The following is a 27,516-nucleotide window of genomic DNA, read 5'->3' as shown; positions in this document are numbered from 1 at the left end:
GTAGCGTAGGTTTACTCAAAACGCTTAGTATTGTTATATCTTTTCTTGTATGGCAGTTTCCGGTTCTATATCTGGTGGTTTTTAAGGCTAACGACACGACTTAATCCTGCTCATTCATACTTTACATTTTGACAACAGAAGCCCATATACAGCTCAACCTGGCTTTTTCATTTGTCTTCATCGAATGTTTAGCGGTGAGGCATGTGCTTGCTCATGGTGTATACTACTTCACTTGTGTTTTGATTTTTGTGATTTCTTGTTTATTGTTATTTATTTATTTTTTTGTCAGTGCTTTGTTAGGAGAGAAAACTGGTATATGTGTATATGACGTTTTGACTTCGGCTGAGTCACATGTTATGAAAATGTGCATAAATTCCTCCGTTTTCCAATAAACCTCAGTTGACAGTCGGTGCTGTGTTCATCTCCCTACCTCTGACCACATATATCTCAATCTCAAAGACCTCATTCCAATAGTAACACGCACAAGTATTGATACAGTCATAAATTTATTACAATGAACAAGACTTTGCTGTCAACCATGATGAACTTGACTTTCTGCAACATCTAATGTCAAAGTGAAAGTGATCGCTCCTTCCGCTTATATGCTTTACTTATTATTAAGGAGATTATTAAGTTGGTTTAGACCTCAAGGCAGAATATTAGTTTAAATAGTTTAGTCACAGAAACAAAAAAACACGGAAAAGAAATTATAACCGAGCTTTTTCTTGGTTGAAGCGCGCCGTATAGAGGAAGAAAGTAAATATATTTACACAGGTGGAAGCAGGCTCAAGCATTTTAGAACAGCTCAGGGAGCAGTAATAAAGTAACTTCGGAGCAGCTTTGAAGCAATAAAACGAGAGTTTTGGAGCAATCACATTATGTCTTGGAGCAAGATTCTAGACTCGCTTTTAATAATAGAATTCTAGCTTCCTCACTTAACTCTGACTGTCGAATATTTCGAAAAAAAAAAAAAATAACCTCCAGTGTCGAACTATTTCAAACGCTATGCGTTTAGCGCAATACCCGTACTGCAAAAACGCCGCGGGACGGCATACAGCCGCAGCACCTGTACGGCAAAACCAGTCAAAGGGTTAAATAGCAGCAAATGGAATGCTGCCTTCTACACTTCATAATTGAAGATCGTTTAACTAAGAGATTTATACTGTTTTGTAAGATTCAAAGGTGGACTTCACCACCTTGATGCACTCAAGTATTGCCACTAGTTCGAAGTTCACATCAATGAACAGTACATTTCTGCTTTCTATCTTGTGCATATTCTTTTTGATCCTGCGCCTGTGCCGATAAATTTCTGGGTACTGGCCAGTAACGCCTTCAGGGAAGATAGGTGGCACTTTAAGTATAGCCTTTTTCCCCTTCAAATTCATTACTTTATGGCCCTCTGTGGCTGCTCAAATTATTGCTTGAGCTATCTTAGTTTTAGCACACTGGCGATAGGCCCCGTATGACTTTCCAACACTTTTGAAAACACATTTAGTGACTGGCACCTAAGTGGCATCACCTCCATAAGAGTTCCAAGTGTGCTTTTGTCTGTCGTAGGCATGACAGGCTAGATGGTGAAGCACCTGCTTGTATTCACAGCAGAATCGCTACAAACAAACCGTGTAGTTCGTTGCGGCTGGACAAGTTTCCAATGGCTCGTAGTCATCATCGGCCAGACTATACCAACTGCAGGGTGAAGGCCTCTCCCATACTCCTCTACCTGTGCTAGCTGCATCCACTTTACTCCTGCAAACTTTTTAACCACATCCGCTCACCTAACTTTCTGCTGTCCCCTGCGACGATTTGCTTCCCTTGGAATCGTTTATTACCCTAAGCGAACATCGGTTGTCCTCTCTACGCATTACACGCCCTGCCCATGCCCATTTCATCTTCTTGATTTCCACTAGAATGTAATTAACTCAAGTTATTTCTCTAACTCACTCTATGTGCTTCCTATTTTTTAACGTTACACCTACCATTTTTCATTCCATAGTCATCTGCGTTGTCCTCAACTTAAATAGAACCCTTTTCGTTAGCCTCCATGTTTCAGCTCCATAGATGAGTAAGTGTAAGATGCAACTGCTGTATACCTTCCTCTTGAGCAATACCGCTAAGATACTAGTCATAATCTCAGAATACTTACCAAATGCACTCCATCCCAATCTTATTCTTCTAGTTATTTCCCTTTCATGATCTAGATCTGCGGTTACTACCTGTCCTGAGTAAACATATTCGTCTACAACTTCCAGTGCTTCGCTACCTCGTAGTAGTCTGGTGCGCCTGCTTCACTCGCTGATCTCATTTTCCTCACCACAGGCGATTCAAAAGGCCGGAAGTAGGTGCTATATCAAGAGCACAGAACATTTTCCGTAACGAATTCCTCAAATTTGCTTATAAGCAAACATTATGCTGCATACTTTTCTAGTATATTAAAATTTTATACATATTAGGCTCGGGTGAGATGCATTACACCTCTGCTACCGGTGTGCTGCCATCGTTTTGACTACACCAACCACATACCCTGTATACAGAACTCATAACAGACCATTGCCCAGCTGCGCTTCTCATAGTCGCTTAACTTAATTTTCTCGGATTGCGGTTCTTGCTGTCAATACCAGTAATGGCCCACTCTGCGGCAAAACCGTGCTCCACTAAATTTAATGTCAGAACATTGATGCAGTCGAATTGGAGCAATTTTGGAGCAGGGAAAGCAGGCTGGAGCAGAATGAAGCAAATGGAGCAGCACTTCCACCCCTGCATTTAGGATGAATGCAAAGAAAGGAATACTGCAATCAAATTCTAAATTCTAAGTTCATTCTAAGTTCAAAAGGCAAGCCACCATGTCAGTGTTATCACTCAGTATCCTAATTTCTAAGTTCAATATCACAGGAAAGACAATTGTGCCAAGCTCAAGCTTAACACTGTTCAACATGATCCAGTTACATATATATATATTCCTGCCGAACATAATCACAGTTCCCATATTGTAAGGAATCTTTATCAACCATGCTTTTATTTATGTGTTTATTGATACCTCAGAGGTCCTAATGCAAGACTTTACAATGATAAATGGCGACAGGCTGGTGGTATACATGGCTATGATTAGACAGGTTCTTCGATGGCAGTACTGAAGCTTACAGGATCACTGATGACGGATGATTCCAGTTGTGAACAGTGCTTGTGAAAAATGACTCATTAAATGTAGTTGTGTGGGCATGCGGTGAAACGCCACTTTTACGATGACCTGTGCGAGGTGTTCTATACACAGGTTAGCCGAGACGACTGCCATGAGGTCTTGTATGAAAAGCTTGTGATAAAGGCAGGCATGAAGTACAGTGACTAGAACAGAGACTGTAACAGAGATTTCATGGCAGAGATGCTGAAGGAGTATTCGAGGGAATGAAACTGGTGGCATGGTTTTTAACAGGCTCATAAGGTTCAGTAAAGTTACAGTAGTGTGGATCAACTATATGATTGGTATATTAAAGTTGTGATCACACAAGGGTTTTGTAATCTAGTAATTTTACACAAGAAGGTGCCAGCCATGGGTAGGTTACGATAGAGGTATCCAACAGTTCTATTAGAGTAATTAGTTACATGGCTTACAAGGCAAGACAATGTTAAGCCATTAATGAGGTGAACACCAAGGTACTTAAACGAATTCTTTGAAAAAGTAGTACTAGTGTTAATTTTGTAAGTAGGATGTGTTGTCTTGGCAGTGGTGAGAAGAAATCAACAGTTTAAAGCTTCTCAGGGACGGAGGCCACATAGCACATCACTATTGTATGCGAATTAGATATTGATATAAGGCAGAAGCGTCGGACGAGTTGGTTACAGAGCAGCGAAGTACACAGTCATCAACTAAAATGTGGATGGTAGAAGTTACTGAAGGGAGATCGTTAAGAGTAAGGGACAGTGCTTTGTGGAACACATAGCTGAAAGAAAACTTTGAGAAAGAGGACTGGGTATTAGCAGTAACAAACCGCGCGCGGTCGGTCAGAAAGCCTTGGATCAAACTAGTGGATAGAGGTTTGTTCAATTCAGGCAGCTTCAGCAGAATGCGGGCAACGTGAAAAATGCGTGCAGACAGGCGACGCAACTTGGGAAAAGCGGTAAAAGAAAATCGAGTACCGAACCTGCTGGATATTTTTTTCGAAGTTAATATTGGGATATATTGAGGGCGAAATGCACCATTTCGGCTCCATATTAGTGCCTATACCCTGTGCGATTCAGGGAACGTAGGAACGGGCGAATGCTAAATATTTTTTACACACTCTTGCACACTACGCGAACGCGCACACCTCGTGAATAACGCGAAATAGAAGTGTCCTTTCGCTAAGGCAGTTTTGGGAAAACTGCTAGCAGCTTTGAAAAGACCCGTTTTATCTGGAGTGTCCGGCACTGCAAAAGAAAGAGCACATAAACACCCTTCCAGAATCAGCCAAGCGATCACATACGGTGATTACATCAACACCGCAACCTTCAAAACGAAAGCCAAGACCACCTACACATTGAGAATATTCTTCTTCCATGGCAGCACAAACCAAATCACGATCCCCATACACAGGCCTTTTACATACGCTCTTGGTTTTTACTATGCCACACTGTGCACCATTCATGCTTCAAAAATAAATCCAAGACGCCCTGTTCGTAAGGCAACACGCAAATATGATTTGTTGCAGAATGAACGGAGAGACCAACGGGGTCCGCAGGTAGGAGCACTCTTTCAACTTCTGTGGATGCACGAAGCCTCTAATGCGTCTATCGCCTCTGTCGTTACTAACGTAATCCATGAAGAAACTGCAAGATGAGCACTGAGGCACGAAATGTGGACGGCGCAAAAATCGCGATTCACACGACCACACATTCCAAACGTCGTTTACAAACACACGACATGTGATCTGCCTTGGGCTTTCCTGCAAAAACACCAATCCGAAAGTAATAAACAAAGCCAAGCCAATCCATGGGTTGCAATAACGATTTGCTTATTTTCACCCGGTTGCACCAAGCTTCTAGCTTATTCCAACCGGGTCGCAGCAACGCCGGCCCTAAGAATTGGAACGCACCCTTAGCGCGCCCATGGTGGCTGAAGTGCAGCGCCCTCAGCTTTCCCTCTAGTTAGTGTAAGGAACTCTATGAAATGCAGGTCTCTTGACTTTTTCCAAACAAATTACACAAGGCTGCGTGAAAAAAAAAAAAAAAATCAAAACCGAAACTTTTTGTTACAATAATGTACTGGTTCACAGTTATATCACTGATAATTAAGTCTCCATAAGCTAAAAAACAATACTTTTGCAAAAGTTTTTATTTTGTGTACAGATGAAGATGTTACTTTTTAATACGCTATTGTCACGTTGTCACTACCAGCTATCCACAACGAAGATGATTTATAATATGGCGGCGCACGGTTTCGCCTGTAGCGCTAGTAGCGCCGGTGTCGTTTCTGGATTGTTTGTTTTTCCCTGACTTGACGGCGGTTGTGTCAAGTACTTGATTCTTTTGGGATCAATTGGCAGTCTAGTTTAACGTCTCTTTTCAAGCAGTCATGTCCGAGGAGAATGCATCAGCTACGAACGCAACTTCAGAGGTGAGAAAATTGGCTCGAATTCCAGTTGTCAAACGACGCATAATTAAATTTTCCCTTTTCCGTGGGCACCGAACGCTGTGCACACTCTAGATTTGTATAAATAGAAATAATAGCGTGTTCAATTTCGCGCTGTTCTCTGGCTGTATTCAGCTGACTTGGTGTGGTTTGCTCCTCGTAATCTTGTCCGCATCCTTGCCTGCTGCTGTTTTGACTCGCTCTCACTCTGTTCTTGCTGGCTTCAGGTGGGGCTGGCGCCGGTCGTACAGAACCACTACAACAGCCTCGGCAACGGGGGTCTCGAAGAAAGGGATCGCAGTCGAATATTGCACATGAGAAATTTCAACAACTGGACCAAGAGCATGTTGATTCGTAAGCGCTGCTTTGTTTGTACCGCAAACGCATACGGCAGCATATATTGTTTGCTTCTGTTTTGTTTGCACTGAGCATTTTCCTTTGCTTCAATTCTTGGTTTACTTTTCCCACTGTGCTGTGCGTGGGTGAGCCTTGGGGCTCACCAGTATTGAGATTGAGGCGACAGTTAGTGCAAATAACTCTACTATGTAGTTGCTGACCGCGTAAAGGTCTATTCACACTTGCGACTAGATGAGGACGCGCGACTACCAGTCGCGCGACCAGAGGAGAGGAGCTCGCCACTACCGATGTTCACACTTGCGACAGTCGCCTTCTCGTTCTGTTCTCGTTCCGAACGAGTTGGAAGTAGGAGAGCTGCTGGGCGATGACAGTGAACGTCGGTAGCTGCCGCCTGCCAGACACTTCAGCTTTTTCAGGAGAGCCGGTACGCATGCCGCGCTCTCGTGTTTCCAGGAGAACACCGACGACGAATAGACGATGTCAATCACCGTGGTGTCAATATAAAATGTACCTGCGTGAAAAACCCATTTCTCAAAAGTTCATGGTATTTACCGGACTTTCCAATCTCCTCCCAGGCCATATCCTATCTCCCTGCCTTTGAATTCCGGGTGCCGTTTGTTGAAAAGGTAGGGGTATTCTTTAATTGCATTGAGAAGGTGCTCGATCGAGTACTCCGGGACCTCACTGATTGGTGAAATGGTTTGCGACTAGTAGTCGCGCGACTGAAAATTCGAGCAGTGCCCGATCGGCCCGCGGCAGTCGCTTTTCGACCGATGCGACCATTTGCGACTGTCGCTTTTCGACCAAAACAGTCGCGCGACCGCTGCTAGTCGCAAGTGTGAACGGGCCTTAAGTCTACAGCACAAGTCGAAAATGATTGATAATGTGGAATGAAAAGATTTTACTCCTGAAGCTGTTGTGGCCTATCTACAACTGTTCTACATGTTTTCACAGGGGAGTACATTGCCAAGCGTAAGGAAGACAAGCCAGAGGACTCTCCATTTCACGTGTTGGACCTTGGCGCCGGTAAAGGCGGAGATCTACTGAAGTGGAAGAAAGGGGACATCACATATCTCATTTGTGCAGGTAACAATATATTTCAGTGTGACAAGGAAAAAAAAAAATTGGGGGCAGAAAGAAATTTGAAGTTTGTTTATGCTCTTTGCAAAGTGACATTCAAATACCTGTATACTAATTGCTGGGGCGCACTTTCCTGTATTGTTCTTTAAGACCAGGAATCGCTGTGGGGAGGTTCATTAAAACCCACCAATCGAAGGGCTGATTTGGTGGGATCAAACAAACACACGACCAGACCGGTCAATCTAGGAACATATCTTTTTATATAGAAACCTAGGACTAGACAAATAACAACAAATAACAAATAACGAGCTTAACAAACAAGATGAAGATGAACGCAAACTATCAAAAGTCGCAGGATACTAGAAGAATGCAGTGGTGGAACTGCTGCGCCAATTGTGCCAAACTGCACCAAATCAGAAATCCTGCTACATGCTGCTACAAAATCTATTTTTTGCTTACTTCTGCGCCATTCCTGCACCAAAAGTCGCTGATTAACTCGGCGGCAGCGAAATTGAACTGTCGCGAAACCAAACTGACATCTGGTGGCAACACTGTGCAAAATGGAAGAATATTTTTGCAGGTCTTGTGGGAACAATCACGTGACACAAAATTGACGGTTGTCTACGTCACTTTTGCGTCTCCTACCGAAGTCTTTTTTTTTTTTTTTTTTTTTCGATCTACTGGGAGGGAGGGAGAGGGGGCTGCAAGACATATCTCAAGTCCAATGCGCGGGAAGGGTGAAAGGAAGGGCTGGCAGGCTGGCCGTCGAAGGGTCGAAGCACACTCAAACGCGTGGAGGCTTCGAGCTCCCCAGGCGTGAGTGTGTGTGTGCAAAGGATGTTCGAGCAGGCTGGCCAAAACAGACGGCGCGGTTTGGAACTGCCCTCGGGAAAGCACAGCCTGGAGCAGAATGAACACTTGCTTTCTTTTTTTTCGTACCAGTGGGGTATGGGCTGCAGAGGGAGCGCTAAGGATTTGACTGCTTCTGTGTGTGCGCACTGGACTCTGTTGGCCGCTTTTGTACCTCAAGTTCAACCCCTTATGTGGAAAACCTTGTATAATTTCACAGCTTAATTCCAAACGTCAACATTTACATGCCCTTTAGAAGATTATCTGTCTTGACAGTTATTTCTTTTCCGTCACTGCAAAACTGCATGTATGTGGGCGCATGCGTGTGCAAATAACTCTTGCGCAGGTACTCAATCAGGGTCGGAGTTGCCCTCACACCTGCTGCAACACGATCATGGCCTCAATATTGATATTTTTATCAACGTTCAGGATGTTCTGTTTGCAAGTCACAAAATCATGAGGCAGATATTCACCACTTGTGGGTTTGTCCGGCACTGAAGCCGAGAGAATTCGGCACCTGACGGCAGTGGGCCTTTTGCCAAACAACTCATCTTCGTACATTGCTTTGACGCAAGGGCCTTATCATCGCTCTCTCTTGAACTTTATTAGAACAGCCAACCTTTTTTCTTTCATTTAATAACCCTGCCGGAGTGGCGCAGTGATTACGGCACTCGACTACTGTTCCCAAAGATGCGGGATCGAATCTTAGCCTCGGCTGCCGCTTGTTGATGGAGGCGAAAAGCAAGGCGCCCGTGTGCTGTGCGATGTCAGTGCACGCTAAAAGAACCCCAGGTGGTTGAAATTTCCGGAGTCCTTCACTACAGCGTCTCTCATAGCCTGAGCTGCTTTGGGACGTTAAACCCCACAAACCAACCAACCATCTTTCATTTAATACCACTTCTAATTTTTTTTATTTTCTATTATGCACTGAGGCAATAAACAAGGCTATTAAAAAAAAGGTACTCAATATATCTGCTGCTCCGCATACGGTCAGTAAGTACCCTTGGACGTTTTCATTGCAATGGGGAAAGCATACGCACCATTCCTGCAGTGCGCTACGACGAAGCAGACTCGGGACTCCGAGTCCCTGCGTCGCTTTGATTAACCAGCCACCCAGCCAAACCACCAGGAGAAAAAATGAAAGCAAAGATTGCGAACACACAGAATCGGCACTCACTCTACATCCCCGCATATCATGCCTTTTGACTGAGCAGCGCCAGCAGCATGCCTCTCTCGAGGGGAAAAAAAAAAAAAAAATCTCCACTCAGGACCTGCAAAAATATTCTTCCCTCTTTCCCTCCAATCAGCACAGGTCTTGATGGAAAAAACGCCTCGACGTTACCCTGATATACAGCATAAGGGCAACCAGAAAAGAGGCCAGGATCAGGAAAAGGTACAAGAAGAGATCAGGCTGGCCAGGAATATGAGCACCAATGCTGAGCTACTTTTCTCAAAAGGCATCAAGTCTAAAAATTTCGCAGACGTTGAGAGTGGACAAGCCCTTCTGAAGAATGGACAGGAAAGGCTCGCAGCGGGCGGCACTGTCCAAGCTGGAGTCATCAAGGCAAGAGCAGAAATACGTAGTGCCTTAAAGTTGCAGGTTTAAGAAGCGACAGTTCTGAATTTCGACACACAGTTTTTATACTAAGACAGCTAGCTACCTTCTTTCCAAGGCTACAGTGTTTATAGTGGAGTTGCATATCTTGTTATGTCTTCCCTCTGAATAAAAACTGCTTTGTTTTTAGTAAGACCACCTGTTTGCCTAATTTGGAGCTTTTTAAGGAAATAACAGCACTTTAGACTGCATTTGAACTTGAAGATTGTTTTTGCATGGCTATGGTCGTTATAAACATCTGAGCAATTGGGGTTCAGAATTAAAACAAGCTTTCTTTATTTAACCGTCTAAAGATTTGAAATATTACTACAAAACGTTTTTACTTCTGCTACAAAAACTCAAATATTTGCTACAAAATGCCATTTTTTCTGCTACAAAACTTGAAACTTCTGCGCCAAACTGCGATATCTGCTGCTACAAGAAGCCATTTGCCAGTTCCACCACTGAGAATGAGGTCCATGCGGGCGCTCCCGGTTGCGCGAGCTCAGAGTGCAAGGAACGCCCAGTGTCCACAGGCGCTTGGGTCAAGTCAGCAGGTGGCTTGGCAGTGGGAGAAACTCGGCCGAAGCGAGGGGCCTCAGGTTGCCGTCACGCGGCGGAGACGCCTGATTTCCAGGTGTGTCTATTCAGCGCACGCAGCACGACGCTGAATGTGCATGCTGGCTACGTGTTCCAGGAACACAACAGGAATCGGCCACTCCCAGGTCTAGTCACTCTGGTCATAGGACAGGTGGGATGTGATAAGCAGGAGCTCCAGGGCCACTCCGAGGTCTATTATCTCGGGTCGTAGGTCAGGCGGAACGCGATCAGCCACAGCTCCCTGACCACCCATCCGCCAGAATCTGCTCCGAACAGAAATCTGCTCTGCAGATTTCTGTTCTATGTGTCACTGTGTTTTCCCCCGCATGCGCCGCACACTCGCGTCGTTGTCTTCTCTTCTCTCTCGTGCCGGAAGTTACAGACATCGTGTGGCGCTAGCTCCTTACAGTGGCAAACATTTTACTTGCACAACTGGTAGGAGGTGTCTGTGTATTGCCACCCGTCGTGGTTATGCGCTATATTGTGGTGCAGTGGGTGCAGGCGTACAGGCCCTTGAAATTCTTGAATACCCTTGATTTTCGAAAAACTATCTCAAGGGTTCTTGAAACTCTTTAAGTTTTGATTCATCGCCTAAATTCCTAGAAAAATATAAAATTAAGTTGGTTTGCTCCAAAAAGCAAAGCTGCACGATCACTGGGAGTGCCCGTAAGAGAGGAAAACTAAAGACAGAAAGTGAGCATAATCCTAAGTGAAAAATTGGTGTGCTGCCAGAGCAGGTTCATGAGCAGCCTTCTCTGTCTGCCTCTCTCTCTGACAAGCCATTAATTCTCTGAGAAGCACTTCCTAATCCTCTTACGCCTATTTCCTGTTTGTTTTCTATGTGTTTTTTTGTTTCCCCAAACTGGGCACCTCTTACAAGCATACTGTTGTTAATTAATAGGTCTCAAAGTGGACCTTTTTGAGAGGTGATCATTTCCTTGAAAATCTTTTGGAAGGCCTGTTTTTTCGGTTCTCTCCATTTTCTATTTTTTCTTAAAAGACGGATCCTGCTATTATCAACACCATCGACGCTCATCTTAAGTCACGTGCGAAGTTGATACACGGCACCATTTTTCTCTTCGATGAAGGCGAAAAGTTAGGCGTCCGTGTGCTGTGCAGTGTCTGTGCGCGTTAAAGAACCCCAAGTGGTCGAAATTTCTGGAGTCCTCCATTACGGCATCTCTCCATAGCCTGAGTCGCTTTGGGACGTTAAACCCCACAAACCAAACCAAACCTTGTATGTTTTTGTTTTGGGACCTGTGATGTGAAAGAAAGTATCATACCAGGTGGAAAATTCAAGTTTCATCAGCCCACCTGGCTTGAACATATAGGTTGTGCTGGGTGGGTGAAGGTGAAATTGAGTGATCCTCATAAAACTAAGTGCATGTTGTGCTAGAGGACAATGTTTGTGGTGAGAGTGAGTGAATTGGTACCGAAGAGTCACCTGGAAATTTTGAATATATTTTGAGGTCATCCGAAAGCAGCTATAGTATGAAATTTTATACATGCTGGGGAAAGAAAAGGTCAGAATGCCTGTCAGAAGAAAAATGTCAAAACCAGATATTCAGCGGGCATGTCTTAAAGGAAGACAGTGGAGTTAAAGAGTTGTTTAAGAAAAAAATCTGCAAAAGGATTTTTCCAGATTTGGCTATATTAAAGGGACACTAAAGACAGCCAAAGATGGTATGAAAATCTAATAAGCTACATTTGGTGACACTGTCGCCGCATATCCGGCAGCAAAAAATCGAATAATTGCTGAGATATTGCGATAAGAAGTAAAGGTTTTTTCTTGTTCCCGCCGGTCGAATTCAAACTGTGGCCTCCAACTACGTAGTTGGAGTTGAGTGACGCATACTATGACGTAAGCAGAGACTCCGTGATAGCTAGCGAGCCGGCGCGACCCGCAGCGTCGCATCCCTCAAGGGCCAACTTGGCAACAGCGTACTTGCAATGACGGCCTCAGCCGAAATAAATAAAACGATGAAGAGAGTAATTTACCGAGCGATGGGCCCATAAAGGAAGAAAAAAAAACATAGAGCGCTTGTAATGCACAATACTTTACATGTTTCTCAAGCTTTTGCGCTCCTTCTTGCACTGTGTATAAACAAACCGAGCCCTCGGTCATCGCAGTGCTTCCTGACATGTTTGCATACAAATAAGATTTAGTTACCAGCAAAATAGTGTCCTCGCTGCTGCGCTTGTCAGTTTTGAAGCTCCGTCGCACTTTTTTCCTTCAAGGTTTGTGCTACAGCTCCGTGTTCAGCGAAAATTACGTTCACGGTAGCAGAACATGACCGAAGTGCCGGCGCCACTACGTTTGCCAGCGCTGTGAAATTCCACATGTTAAAATGGATCCAGTGCACAATATAGTGCGCATAGGCATCCAGAACATTAGTTGCAAGACATGAGAGCAGGCAGCATGCGCCGATGATCAAGAAGTTGTAATTTTTACACCGACAGCAGAAACACTTTATTGTAAATGGGGCTATGACATAAAAACTAGAAATATTTCCAAAGTTATCGTGGCGCGGCGTAGCTGAGCGGTTAGCGGCGAACGTTACGGAGCAAGCAGTAGCGAGTTCAAGTCTCACCTCTTCTGGCATTTTTTTTTTTTTTTTTTACAAATCGATTTTTTTTAACCTTTTGTAATGTATTTCTGGTGCTTCGTTATTTTTAGTTTTTACTTTTTACCCGAGGCCCTTTTTGTCGCCGGGCGACGAGCGCAATATATCGACGCTCTCCTTGGTATGAGCGGCAAGTATGCCCCTTTTGTTTACGACGCCTGCGAATAGCACGTTGAAGGTCTTGTTGACGCAGTATATGTTGGTCAGATGTGCCATGATTTAGTGAACAATTGAATGACAATGCGTTTTTCCTTCGGTACTTAGCATATGTATGCTTTTCGTGGCGTACGTAGCTGCAGTCAAGCGGTCAGGTCGCAGTCGAAGCGGCAGCGGCGGCGATATGTTGGCGCAGAAGTGTGAACGGAGGAGTGTGTCGGCGGTAGCGGATTTCGCTCGCTCGTGCCTCCGAATGCTCAATTGGGAACCATCAAGGTGCATCTGCTGCTCCAAGCTCGTAATTCAGGCGCTGCAGGTTCAAACAAACTATCCGAGTGCGCACGAAATGCCTGAGCCGAAACATAACCAAAACTGAAGTGGGCGCCTGTGGCGCCTCCAAGTATATTGTTACGGACTTGTTCTAAAACAGAGCATGGAGGAAGAAAGAAGGAAGAGGAAGAAGAAGTGTGCGCGCCCGTTCGACCTTTGTCTGGTGGCACTTGTGTCGTTCCCGCTAACCGTGTGTACCTAGCGTACTGAACCGACTAGAACGTCTCCGTCGCGACGCTAAGGGCGTAACATTGTGGTGGAGGTGCGGGGTAACGACCCCTGGCGCTACAGACAGCACCGACACAACTGGAGCCTCGCCGGAGTCGTCGCCTTGCGGGCCTCGAACCGCAAACCAGCGCCATGCAATCGGCCAATGACCCGCAAGCAGCCCGTGGTGACGCGGTGATCCAGGCTGAAGATCGGCCTGCGGGTGCAGCGAACAGTTCTTCGCATCACTATCGGGAGCCCCGGACTTTCGTGGGAGCGGCAGGTGAGGACGTTGACGAGTGGTTGACCCACTACCAACGGGTGAGCCGCTACAATCGATGGGACGCCGCCGCTAAGCTCGCAAACGTGGTTTTCTTCCTAACCCATACCGCTCTTGTTTGGTTCGAAAACCACGAAGACTCTCTTACCACCTGGGACCGTTTTGTTACTGAATTGCGGCAGTGCTTCGGTGACTGTCTTGCACGAAGGAAGCGAGCTGAACACACGCTTACGCACAGAGCTCAGCTACCTGGGGAAACATGCACAACTTACATAGAGGAGGTCCTGAAGCTATGTAAAACTGCAAGCGCTAATATGACCGAGGAAGATAAAGTAGGACATCTTCTGAAGGGCATCGCAGATGATGTTTATAATTTTCTAATTGCTAAAGGCGACCTGAACGCCGTCTGTGATGTCATTCGGCATGTTCGCACATTTGAGACATTGAAGACTCGTCGCATAACGCCAAAATTTGGGCGGCTCGCCAACGTTCCATCTGTGGCGAGCATTGAAGACAACTTCATGGACTTGTCGTCGACGATCCGGCAAATAGTTCGTGAGGAACTGCAGCGGTTTGAGCCCCCTGTACGGTCTCCATCATCATTGCCCTCTGACGTTGTCGGCTCTCGAGGGCCTCCCTCCTTGCTCCCGTCGATGCCCGTTGTGAATTCTATCAATACGGCACAGGCGGACGCTTACTCCAACAGCCCGACGCCAAGGTTCGATAGCCCTGGTCACCCGCCTCGCTACGACTCGCGCCCTACTAACTTCTTGTCGCCCTATGATCAGCACTATGAGTACCATCCTCAACCACCACCTGCTCGCTATTTCCGGCGTCCAACCCGAAAACCTGAAGATGAGTTTCGCTACCCAATGCACCCTGTCTCCTCGGAGCCCTCCAGGGAACAAGTTTTTCGTCGCACAGCCCCCGTGTGCCGACGCTGCGGCATTGAGGGGCACATAGCTCGATACTGCCGCAGCCGCCCACTCACCCGTTACGATAGGCCCGTCTAAAATGCTCCGCCACGTAACCGTTTCTACGACTCTAATTGGCAATGGCCCCCATCTTCGTATGAATATCCCCAGACCAATGGACCGCGCAACAACTCTCCTGCTTCCGAACGAAGTGTCTCACCACCACCTGCCTCTTCTGCGCGCCGCTTTCCGTCACCACGACCACGAAGGCGGTCGGCATCGCCTTTGCCGGAAAACTAGTCAGCGCGGCTGCTGGAGGTCAGGCCGCTGGAGACTGTGCGCTGCCTGAAGAAATTCCTCCATCTGTTGTTATGTTAAAGAACACGGTCTATGTGCTTGTGGATGGTGTGGCGACAATGGCTTTAGTGGATACCGGGGCAACCATTTCAATAATGAGTTTATCGTTTAAGAAGCGGTTAGGACGCAAAGTTATGTTTGTTTGGGACAGAAATGTGAATTTTCATGGCGCGGGTGGTGAGGTGTTGTGTCCCCTGGGAATGTGTAGTGCTTCGGTGTCCCTGGGTGGAACGGTATTCGCAGCGGAGTTTGCAGTGCTTTCGCGATGCACGCATGACATAATTCTAGGTATTGACTTTTTGAGAATGTGTGGCGCTACGGTCGACTGCCGCTCTGGGGAACTCTGCGTTGATGGTTCCCTTCCTTCTGGACTCTTAGAGAAGCCGCATGTCCGTGAAGATGTGTTCTGTGTAACAGAGGATACCAATGTGCCAGCCTTGTCTATGTTGTGCGTCCCAGTTTTGTGCCCCAGCCGTGCTTCCGACACCTTCGACGCTACAGTGGCACCGCTTTATTCTAACTGTGCAAAGAAATACATTCTGGTTCCTCATTGCCTACTGTCGGTGGTCAAGGGCTGCTCACGGCTGTGGGCCATTAATTGTTCTTCGCAACCCGTAGTGTTGCCTGTGAATATGAAGATTGCGACCTGTAGCCAAGACGACGCCCCGTCGGTGGCTTTGGTTACTGATGCACCCGGCGAAAGTGCTGCCGCTCCAGCCCCTGACTCGCAACTACATCGGATGATCAGCCGCTCTCTAACCAGGGACCAGCGTGACGCTTTGGAGGCCTTACTGGTCAAGTATTCTTCCATATTTGATTTTTCCGAGCCTAGCGGCTCACGCTGCATTCCCGTGACACGTACCCGGCATCGCATTGACACAGGCTACTCACACCCAATTCGACAGAAGCCGTACAGAGTGTCACCAACAGAACGCCAGGTCATCAGTGAGCAGGTTCGGGATATGCTGGAAAAGGGTGTTATTCAAGAGTCATGCAGTCCCTGGGCCGCCCCTGTAATTCTGGTGAAGAAGAAAGATGGTACATTTCGCTTTTGCGTCGACTATCGCCGTCTGAATGCTGCAACAAAGAAGGATGTGTATCCCCTTCCGCGGATCGATGACGCCATAGATTGTCTGTTCTCGGCATCATATTTTTCATCCGTCGATCTGCGATCGGGATATTGGCAGATCCCTATGCACCCTGACGACAAGGAAAAAACGGCATTTATCACACCCGACGGCCTGTTTGAATTTAATGTAATGCCTTTCGAGCTCTGCAATGCTCCTGCAACTTTTGAGAGATTTATGGACTCTATCCTACGAGGACTAAAATGGCAAATATGTATGTGCTACCTCGATGTCGTCATTTTTGGCCGGACATTCGAAGAGCACAACGAATGCCTCGCTCTCGTGCTTGACTGCTTCAACAACGCCGGTCTAGTACTTAATTCGAAGAAGTGTCGCTTCGGTGAGCGCCAGATTTTGGTACTAGGACACCTCGTCAATCGTGAAGGTGTCAGACCTGACCCTCAAAAGACTGCGGCCGTTGCATCGTTTCCAACACCTCAGAACGTGAAGGAACTCCGAAGTTTCCTAGGACTGTGCTCATATTTCCGCCGCTTCATTCCCCGTTTTGCTGACATTGCTAACCCGCTTACGTGCCTTCTCCACAAAGACGCTCCCTTCGAGTGGACATCAGAGTGTGACTCTTCTTTTTGCCAGCTCAAGTTTTTACTAACGTCACATCCGATTCTCCGGCATTTCAACCCTTCTGCTCCAACGGAACTGCACACGGACGCCAGTGGTGTTGGCATTGGTGCTGTGCTGATTCAGCGTTACGGCGACAAGGAACACGTTATTGCTTACGCCAGTCGTTCCTTAAGCAAACCTGAACGAAATTACACAATCACTGAGCAAGAATGCCTCGCGGTAGTTTTCGCCGTTCAGCGATTTCGCTGTTATCTATACGGGCGGCCCTTCACAGTGGTCACTGATCATCATTCCCTGTGCTGGCTGATAAACCTCCGTGACCCATCTGGCCGTCTTGCACGGTGGGCAATTCGTTTACAAGAGTTTGATTATACAGTTTCGTACAAGAGTGGACGCCGCCACGCTGACGCGGACTGTCTCTCACGTTTACCGCTTCCCACAACGGAATGTGACGTCGACAATTTTGATCATTACATCGCTGCGGTTTTACCTCCATTCCCCGATACCCGTACATTCCGCACTGAGCAGAGGAAAGATGAGAATCTCCAACCATTCTTTACCGCTGCAAGGGACCCTACAGCTTCCACTCCCTATTGTATACGGAGTGGTCTTTTGTACAAGAAGGACTATTCTCCCACTGGTCTCCGCTACCTTCTGGTGGTGCCCGTCAGCCTACGCTCCTCTGTTTTGCGCGTTATGCACGACGACCCCACTTCGGGACACCTGGGATCTGCGCGGACACTCTATCGCATCCAAGAACGTTTCTACTGGCCCCGGATGCGGGAAACCACTGAGAAGTATGTGGCTAGCTGTGCTCAATGTGCGAGTCACAAACGCCCCGCCGGCACTCTTCCTGGTCTTCTTCATCCGGTGACGCCTCCAAGATCCCCTTTTGAGAAAGTCGGGGTAGACCTCTTGGGACCTTTTCCCAAGTCTCATTCTTGCAACCGCCGGATCGTCATCTGCACTGATTACCACACTCGTTACTGTGAGACGGCAGCCCTTCCATCGGCTACTGCACACCAAGTCTCCCTCTTCCTGCTGCACTTTGTTATACTGCGCCATGGGCCTCCCCGAGTGTTGATCAGCGACCGAGGGCGTCAGTTCACCGCTGATGTTGTCGAAGAACTCCTTCGTTTGTGCCAAACGCATTTCCGACATTCTACCCGTATCATCCGCAAACAAATGGGTTGACCGAGCGAACCAACCGGACACTCACCAACATGCTTTCAATGTACGTCGCCGCCGACCACAAGGACTGGGACACTGTGCTACCATTTATAACATACGCATACAACACCGCCCAACAGGAAACAACAAGTTACAGTCCATTCTTTCTCCTCTATGCCCGGTCTCCTCGACACATCCTCGACACCATCCTCCCGTTCTCCACAGATGACGAACCTGGGATTGCTGAGATCCTGTGCCGGGCTGAAGAAGCCCGCCGGATAGCCCGCCTGAGAACTCTCGCCTCACAAAAGCGCTCGAAATCCCGCTACGACGACCACCATCGCCACGTCACCTACCTCCCTGGAGATATGGTCTGGCTTTGGCGTCCACTAAGGAAGCGTGGCTTAAGTCAGAAACTGCTCGCGCATTATATCGGTCCCTATGTTATCCTCGAGGCAATTAGTGACCTCACCTATCGGATTGCGCGCCTTACAAAAAGTGGCCGACGTTCTTCACGAACTGAGCTTGCCCACGTCGCGCGTCTGAAACCCTGTCATCCTCGTGCTGACGATTGACTTGCCCGGAGGGCTTCGCCTGCGACGGGGGAAGTGTTACGGACTTGTTCTAAAACAGAGCATGGAGGAAGAAAGAAGGAAGAGGAAGAAGAAGTGTGCGCGCCCGTTCGACCTTTGTCTGGTGGCACTTGTGTCGTTCCCGCTAACCGTGTGTACCTAGCGTACTGAACCGACTAGAACGTCTCCGTCGCGACGCTAAGGGCGTAACAATATTTTTGTATTTGCCTCGCAACGTTTACGTTGTCTTTTCGCCGTCGTTTACGTATAATAAAAGCGTGTTATCATGTTTGAGAAAAAACGTACTACCGCATTCAAACATACAACGTAATTCGCATTTGTCAGCCTCCGGGATCCCTAGCGCGTCACGTGATTTGTAGTTGCGAGCCTCGGCCGTTTGGCTGTGGTGGCGATACCTGTATTTCTGTTATTCTTCTTTACTACCTTATAACAGCTCTGTTTTCAGTAAGAGTGGTCTTTTTGTAATCGGGAACTGGCATTCTATCGATGCAAACCCACTTCCTTTCTCTCTTTAGTGTCCCTTTAAAGCAGCAGTGCATTTCATGGCTGCATTTTCAACTCCCTTTGTCCGTCACGGTTCCGCCCACAAAAGGCTGGAGGACAACCATAGGTGCCTTTGTGAGGTTCAGAGAAATTTCAAACATTCAGTGCCGGTTTTCTAATTACTGCTTCAAAATAATTCAAAATTATTAATGCGTAAGCATTGTATGGCTGTGTAGACGGGTCTCACGGTGCATGACCTTGTCGGCGCTATAAAAAAGGAACTAGTTCGTATATTGCAAAAGGAATGGTGCCATTAGGTAGATCGTCAAGGAAAGGTATGCAAGTGACAAAATGGTTTATGTGGGTTGATTAGGTAAATAATTAGCACCAATTAAGTCAATCAGACATTGAAATAACAAGGTTGGGGGCAGGACAATGAATGTTGTAGTGTGCCAGTCTTCGTCGTTATAGCCACTGGCATGCATCGCGTGCTAGCACGCTCGAGGACGAAGAAGTTGGTCGCTGTCTTCGTGGTTCGCTACGCCTGAAAAAACACACCCCTACAATTGGTGAAGGTGCTGGGTGCGTTCCCATCCACCCTGGAACTAAGAAGCCACACATTGCCCTCTGCGTCCACTATGCTAAATGAGACCACCTTGACATCGCCGCCCGTCCCAACCACGGTCCTTTGTTCTGGCGTTCTACGACAGCATGACCCATGCCTCTTCAGTGGCACGGCTGACCAGGACGTCGACAATTGGTTGTTGGCGTGCGAGTGTGTCAGCAGCCACAACAAATGGGACGACCCTGTCAAATTAAGTAACGTCATCTTCTATCTGACTGACGTGGCGAACCTCTGGTTTAGAAACCATAGGCAGACCTCTCATCTTGGTCTGCATTTAAGAAGAATTTTGTGGAAGTGTTTGGCCGTCCTGCAGTTCGCAAGCTCCGGGCAGAACAATGCTTGCATGACAACACTCAGCATGCTGAAAAGACCTTCACCAGTTATAATGACATCGTTGACCTGTGCAAACGTGTCAACCCACTAATGTCCGAAGCGGAGAAAATCAGAAATATCCAGAAAGGCATTTCTGAGGACGCGTGTCAGATGCTCTGGGCGAAAAATCCTGCCACCGTCAGTGATGTAATCACAATTTGTCAGAGCTACGACGAGCTCTGTAAGCAGCGCGCTTCTACCCGGCGGTCCAGTGTTTGTGACGACATCACCTCTACACTAGCCCTGGGCGGTTCTACTCCATCAGAGGACAGTCCTTTGATTCAACAAATCAAAGCCTTCGTTCGTGAAGAGGTCGCCCGCCAGCTGTTCCTGATCCCTCAACTACAAGATACTGGCCGCCTTATTCCTGACATGGCTCCGTCTTTGGGCCCTACCATGCGACGTGTCGTACAAGATCACATCATTGACATCCTGCTGCCAAGCCCCGCGCTGCCGCAAGTAACGGCTCCTTTGACTTACGCCCAAGTTGCGGCCAGGCCACTAATGTCATCCGCAACTGATTCCTACCAGCCAGCCCCTTCCTTCCATCCTTCGCCTTTGGCTGGGTCTGTATTCCATGTCCCTGTTCTAAGGGTACGTCAATGCCCTACGAATCCTTGGCCTACTGCGGACAACTGGCCAATCTGCTACTCTTACGGGCTGCCGGGACATGTCGCATGTCTTTGTTGCCAACGCCTTCAACCTTCTCGTCCTGACCTCCAGAACTACTCCTACAATACCGAGCAGCCCTCGCCAAGAAATCCGCTCGGTTCCAGCTTTGTATCGCGCGTCCTTCACACGTATACCACTCGCCGATTATCTTCCTCTCGTCACCGTTCACACTACAATGTATTGTCCTCTGTCAGTTTGTACTAACAGGAAAGGCCAAATTGATGCTGTTAGTAAATGTTTGGCAACCTCAGCACAGTATGCTTTATTAAACGTCTTTAATTTTTGGCCCTTGGGCTCATTTCATTCTGATGAAAAATAACTACAAACAAGAACACGGACCTCATTTTTAAATCATTTTTGCTCTTTGTGGCTTCTTACTGTATAATTAACGCTACAAGCAACATTACTGGCAGCTACAGTATTAAAACCAGAGGCAACTGAAGGCAAACAGTAATTGTGAAAAGCTTAGAACATTTAAGTTATTACAGCTAGGAAAGATATGTCGTGACATCAGGGATGATGTCTGAATATTTGCGGTAGGTTGGGGGCGGCATGGCCTTCAAATTTTAGATATGCTCGATGCCCTTGTGGCATTGCCTGAAAAAGAGGTGATATTAATGAAATGGAAGGAAATTCAACTGCGGCACCTTCTACAATCACTTCCCAGCTAGTGGGCCTAGTGTGTGCCGCATTATCTGGAATGCCTTCATGACTGCTGTCAGGCATGTTTTCAGAGTGATGGCCACCACCTCTTGGCACCATCACTGCACGGCATGCAGTTGTTTTGTGCCATTCTTTTTGCTATGTTCTGCACTGCACCTGAAAGGCTTGCTTTCTCATACGGTGTCAATAAATTTGCCTAACTTAGCAATGTGTTATAATGCAAGTGTCCTAATTATTTTTGCAGACATAGCAGGGACATCACTAAAGCATGCAGAGGAGCGTTACCGAGAGTTGAAGGAGCGCCATCATAGACAGCGAGAGCCCGGCCGCATATTCCAGGCTGAATTCATAGAAGCCGATTGCACCAGGGTGAGCTTTTCACAGTATTCAAAGCACGTGTAAAGGGAAAGAAAAAGGAAGACTCCTTATAGAAGCTGCTGTGGCAGAAGAGTGACATTGTTTCTGCAAAACACAAGCAAGCTTGTGTTTCATGTGCAAAGTAGTTTTTGTATACTTTGGAATATGCCAGGGTTTTCTGTAACCTCCTCTCTCTCTCTTTTTTTTTTTTTTTTCAAGAGCATCTTTCGCCTTGGTTTTTGTAAGCTGCTTCAGTTTCCTGTAGTGCAAGTGTCCTTTACAGGACACTTGCACAGCTATAACAGGACACCTGGCAGCTCTAATTTATAGCTTAGATGTAAGAGGTGTTTAAATTGATATTAAAGCTCAAAAATGTCAATGGTCGAACCACATTGAAACTTGCGTTGTCAGCAGTGGAGTGATGCAGATGGATGTGCTCAAATGTTTCATGTTAGGCTTCAAGAAAGCCAAGAACGTTAAGCATACACCAATCTATGTCAGTTGTTCAATCCTACCGGTTACAGAACTCTGAATCAGAATCTATCCATAACCAGCGGCCCAGGGGCATAGTCAGAGGGGGGTATTAGGCTTCAGTCCCCCCCCCCCTTGGAATGTTTTCGTGCTGTCATGCACCCAGACTAAAACAACCACCGGCGCTCAAAAGCATTCTGGGTTTTGTCTACAATATCTTTTTCCGGTTCGAAACTACATTTCGGCACAAACATTACGAACTTGGGCTACATTTCATAGTAACGCCCATGCAGATGGAGTCGCGTAAAGCCAGAAACCACTTCCGAGCACAAAGTTTCAAGGGCGTTCAAGTAGCGAGCAGGCTCGTCACGTCAACTCGCGGCGGCCGCGGAGGGGGGGTGGACGAAACAATACAGCGTCGAAGCCAGGTTGCCATTTTCATTCAGTGTTTCAAAGCCGATATTTCCCTCACCTTTGACTCCCGGCTTGCTCAAAATTCCGGTCTTTTTGGTGCTTTTCTTTTTTCTTTTTTTTTTTTCCTCGTGCCTTCTGCGGGTCCTCACCGTGCTGTAGCAGCTCTTTATGATGCTCCCTCGCCCTTCTCCCTGTACACTACGCTCTCTCCGTGGTCGCGCTTTTTGTTTGTGGTTGTTTGTTTGTTTTTTTTGTTTTTTTTTTTTCTTTCTTTTTCGCACTTGTCTCTGCGCACCGAAAAGAAGGAGCCGAACGCTGGCCCAGAGCGTATTTTTTTTTATTATTGCACCTCTTCTTTTTCGCTACGCCGCTGCGCAGGCAAGACACCTCTATGTGCAGCTCAGTTTCGGTTCTAGCCAAGGTACGCGCAGATTCTCCAGCACAGTTGAAAACAGAAACTAACCTTGCGGACACCGGTGAGCGACCGTGACCAAAGGCATTGAAGTGGCGCCGACGGCGGCGGAGTGACCCTTTGTCTCCTGCTGCGGCGCCAAGCCCCCCACCTCTTTTCGGGATGGAGACCGAGATTAGCTGCCCTTTAAGACCTTAATCCCCCTTGGCGCCCGTGCCGACGACAACGGGAACCTGATCTTTTGTTGAAAGGTTCGGAGGCGCGTCGCCGATCAGCACTGACCCTCACCACGCCGACCGCAGCGTGGTGATCGTAGCTTTGTTCTTGCCTAGATCGTCTCTCTTCTTAAATTTCACTATCTGTGATTGCGCAACATGTTTATTTGCCTTGTTTGGTGCATTACATACAGTGACTTTGCTTAATTGCATAGATTTATTGGAGACTTATACGTATATTTAAATGTCATGTTGCGAGGTTTTGTGCATGCATACAGTGAAGTTTGTTTCCAGTGGTAACTTTTTGCCCTTATCAAGCTGTGTCATATCATTTGTAATAAATATTTCATTATATCTCCGCATTCGTGTATATATATATATATATCCTTCAGAACTCCTGCTTTTTCTGTGCGCTTCCTGTTGCGACTAAATTTCACTTCAATTACTCACAATGTATGACCGGTGAGAGGTTTTCCTGTACAGTAAATTGGAAGAAAGGACAGCATCATTGGCCGTTGGACATGTACAGAAATGTAAACAAGGGTCTTGGATGACAAGAGTTCAATAAAGTATTTCCCGTCAAAGTGTTCATTTCATGGCCTTTACGTTTTCATATCGGCGGTAAACACTGCTTTGCTGGTTTCGAACTGATATAGTTCTAAAGTTCGTTTAATATTTTCTCTACAGACAGAATCAGGGAAGCATTGATATTAGTTATTTCTGCCACAATTTTTGTCACATACATACATATATGTTATTTTGCTATAAAGTGAATGTTTTACAATTTTCTTGACAGTGCATACTGCGTAGCGTTCAAGAATATGTTTGCAGCACCTAATACACAAGTTCTGTTGGCTATTGGCTGGAATTAATCATATTTGATCCCTCGGAAAATTCTATATGGAGGAGTATACGTTGCAACGTGCCCCCCCCCCCCCCCCCCCCCCCCTTACACACACACACACAAGCAAAATTTCTGGCTACGCCACAATTCTGGCAATCATTGTATGGTGGTGCCATCTATAAGCTAAGAAATAAGGTATTTCTCTGCAGCTGTTTTTAACAGCTTGGAGGAAGTTATCTGAATGCCAGAAGGGATGGAACAGTACGGTAATGCTTAGTTACAGCGACATTGTCTTTGTTCCTTATTGGGCCTTTGTTCGTGTTTTTTTCACCTACTCACCATAGCGGCTAGAGAATAGGAGTGTATGGTGATCGCCACACCCAGCATGGCAATGCACTGTTTTATGGCTTCTGTGTCACCAGTAAGGAAGCCAAGTTTCCCAGGCAGCGCTGCACAGACAATGTGAAGGATGCTAGTCCGAATGATAGCACTCCTTATTGCACAGCCTCGTCACACATGCACACGCTGCACATGGCTTTCACCATTATGAATGCTGATGCCTCGGTGTATGCTCGGCGACTTTTTCTCTTGGTAAGTGGCTCACCAAAAGATGCACACATTGAGATAATGCACCCTAAGTCTCCTCGGCATCAATCAATGGCTGCAGTGCTACATGACCTCTGTCCTCGTGGGCTACAGCAGCAGTGAGGACCGCTGCTCAGGCGTCACAGGTGCCACAGATTGGTAGTCCTGGGGGCATTGCTTAGAGCACAGGCTTTTCAAAAGAGGAGTCTTTTGGCACGAGATGCCCAATATTTATTGAGCCACCACGCCAAGGGAAATCACAGTTTCGAAATTCTAAAACTGATACTGATGTTAATGGCAACTGGATAAAAATCTCTGATTGCAATTAGGTGCTTAACTATAATGATTAAAAGTTAATTTGTCAGAAATTAGTTAGCAGGCTTAATTGTTAACAGCGTTCACCTTTTTTCTGTTGTCTACCGTCACATTATAACGGTGCTGCAAATGCCATCCTCACAGCTCACCAAGCCCATTTTTAAAAATTAGAACACCCGCTATAGTAAACTCGGATATAGTAAAGTGAAACTGAAGTCCCAGTTCATCTTCCATAGACAACTGTACATTTTTCTCCCTCTATAGTAAAAACATTTTTGATAAAAATCGGTTATAGTAAAGTGCATTTGGCCGCGACGACGCCTTCCCACGAAATGACATCGCCACACGCGCGCTACCTAAAATTGCGAAGTAACTTAAAAATAAAAACAGCTGGTGTTTTAAATGGCTTTACCACTAGGCATCATAGTATTCAGGAGAAGCCAACTTTACGTAAGCCTTGGAGCTGTGAGGGAAAGCACGCAGTGCATAGGAAAAAAAAGAAAAGTAAAGCTGTCTGCGAGCATGGAAAGAATGCGGCGCAATCCGTTCAGAAAGTAAAATAGAGTAAAAGTGCTGCGAGAAATAGGGAAAGGAAGAAACGACCGAACATTCACATCACTGTGCAGCACGAGGCAGCATTAGCAAGAACTGGAGGCGTGGCATGTGCAGTTTTGCAGCACTTGACTGCCACGCGCATTTCTAGTCTATTGCCTTCTTATTGATAGAAACAGCAGAAGATAACACCGTGTTCATGCAACGCTTTGGTTTCCACATGAAATCAAACTCAGTTATATTCATAGCCATGTTGCCCTCATGCTTAAGAAGTACTTCAACATGTACAAAAATTTTATAACTGAAAAAATAGAAAGAAGAGATGATGAGAGAGATTGAAACTATTTGAGAGTTTTTTTTTTTTTTTTTTCATTAAGCAAGAAGACGTGCACAATAAGTAGCCATTTAGTTACCGAACAGGAACTTTAGGACCATGTTATCACCAACCACTGATATAGTAAAGATTTTTGTTGATCCCATTGACATTACTATAAAGGGGTTCGACTTACTGACTGGCTTTCCTGAAGCATCTGGTTTCTGAAAATTCCAGTAGGGGGATTGGGAAGCGTTGTGTGCATAAATACTCTAGAGGGAACCAAAAATGGCACTCCATAGGTAAGGAAAGAAAGCAGAGGGTGGTGCATCTAGGTTCGTCAAATCATACTGCTGTTACGCATGCCTCTGTAAAGGGGAGAAAGTAAAGGGGAGAAAGTATCTATTATGATCAGAACGAGGTAGGGTGCATTTGGCAGAGGCTCTGTGAGGTCATGAGTGGCAGGTTGCCAGTACAAGTTGGTCAGAAACTTTGAGGCTGACGAAAAGTCCTGAAACTTGAAAACAGCACCGCGCTCAAAAAGAAACTTGAAACAGCACCTTAAACTTGAAAACAGTCCTGAGTGAAAACAGCACCACGAGCTGTGGAAAGGAAAACCCTAAGTATAATGTTTTGAGGCAGAAAGATAGCGATAGCATGGTAGAAAGGGGGTATGGTGATGACCAGTGGTAATGTTGCTTGGGGAGCTTTATACAGAGAGAGCCATAGCACAAGTTATTTTGTTTTGCACAAGGTGATGTCAGCGAGCCATTTTTCAAAGCATTTTGAACCATGGAAGCCAAGCACCTGGCCAAGGGAAAGCTTGTGGTGACAGTATCGCCAGTTAGTGCAGCCTTGGTTATAGAATGGCCGCGCCCGTATGACTGAAAGAAAGTAGACTGGGCCAGAGCACAAATACGAATTAATGATGTCCTGGTCGAAATCAAGGAGAAGTGAGAATGGGTAGAAAGTGCAGTATGAAAGCAAGATAACTAATGGTTTTGAGAGTTTACGCGCTACAGTATGAAAAGGGCACATGAGGACACTTGATAACCGATGTACTCAGGACAAGCACACTTGTCCTATATACGTTCATTTCCCTGTAAGCACGCTGTTATGTATACGCAAAACAGCAACTCGGCTTCTCATCCGGTCGCGCCATCTCTGCGTGGCTGCCTCAATCCTAACAAGGCTCCATAGCCAGCGCCACCTACATAACAGAAAACCAAGTTCAAATCCTGAATAAACCTTAGTTCCTTTTCTGTTCACAACTGGACTGGTCCGTGTCGTCAGTCTCTCCCACAATAACCAAACATAACACACGCAAATTCTCAAAATGTTCAACCAGCTAGCCCTCATCGCTGCTTTTATAACTGATGGTCTCTTAGGGTGCAAGGATACATTGGATATAGTTTTACTGATCACGATTATGATAATGATGATCCCAATTGCACAGGAATTTTAATGGTGGTTTAGTTCTCGCTAGCTGAAAGTGAAAGGAAGCTGAGTGTATTACATAAGAATGTGACACACCGTTATGTTGTAAATGGAAGTTCAGTTCAAGTGAGATCGAAGGACCCACTTACAAGGTCACCTGACAAAGTTGCGCTTGATGGACTTTCCATAGTGGATATCATGGCTACGTTTCTCACTGCCATAAGTGCTCGGACCTCGGAAAAGGTTGCCGTCTTGGCCGCTGCAGGCCCAACCTATAACAGTCATGAATTAAATGCATATGGGCAACCAAAATGGCATTGGCAAAACTGCTGCCAAGTTCTGTAACTCAGCAAATTCTGTTAAG

At 46.3% G+C, this 27,516-nt stretch overlaps 1 protein-coding gene across 1 annotated transcript in view; it reads left to right on the top strand.

Annotated features, from left to right (window-relative positions):
- Positions 1 to 5,358: 5,358 nt before the first annotated feature.
- The window catches only part of Rnmt (RNA guanine-7 methyltransferase), a 56,320-nt gene continuing 34,162 nt past the window's right edge, over positions 5,359 to 27,516 (top strand). Inside the window, exons 1-4 of the mRNA XM_084607461.1 lie at positions 5,359 to 5,587; positions 5,830 to 5,956; positions 6,914 to 7,045; positions 21,482 to 21,606. Of these exons, the coding sequence (XP_084463587.1) occupies positions 5,546 to 5,587; positions 5,830 to 5,956; positions 6,914 to 7,045; positions 21,482 to 21,606 (426 nt within the window). The 5' untranslated portion in view covers positions 5,359 to 5,545. The remainder of the gene's footprint in view (positions 5,588 to 5,829; positions 5,957 to 6,913; positions 7,046 to 21,481; positions 21,607 to 27,516) is intronic.

Source organism: Amblyomma maculatum, chromosome 6 (assembly GCF_055883805.1).
Source record: "Amblyomma maculatum isolate TAMU_Amacu chromosome 6, ASM5588380v1, whole genome shotgun sequence".
Taxonomy (NCBI): Eukaryota; Metazoa; Arthropoda; class Arachnida; order Ixodida; family Ixodidae; genus Amblyomma; species Amblyomma maculatum.
Note: the sequence above shows the minus strand (reverse complement) of the source record. Positions and strands in the feature narration are given on the sequence as shown.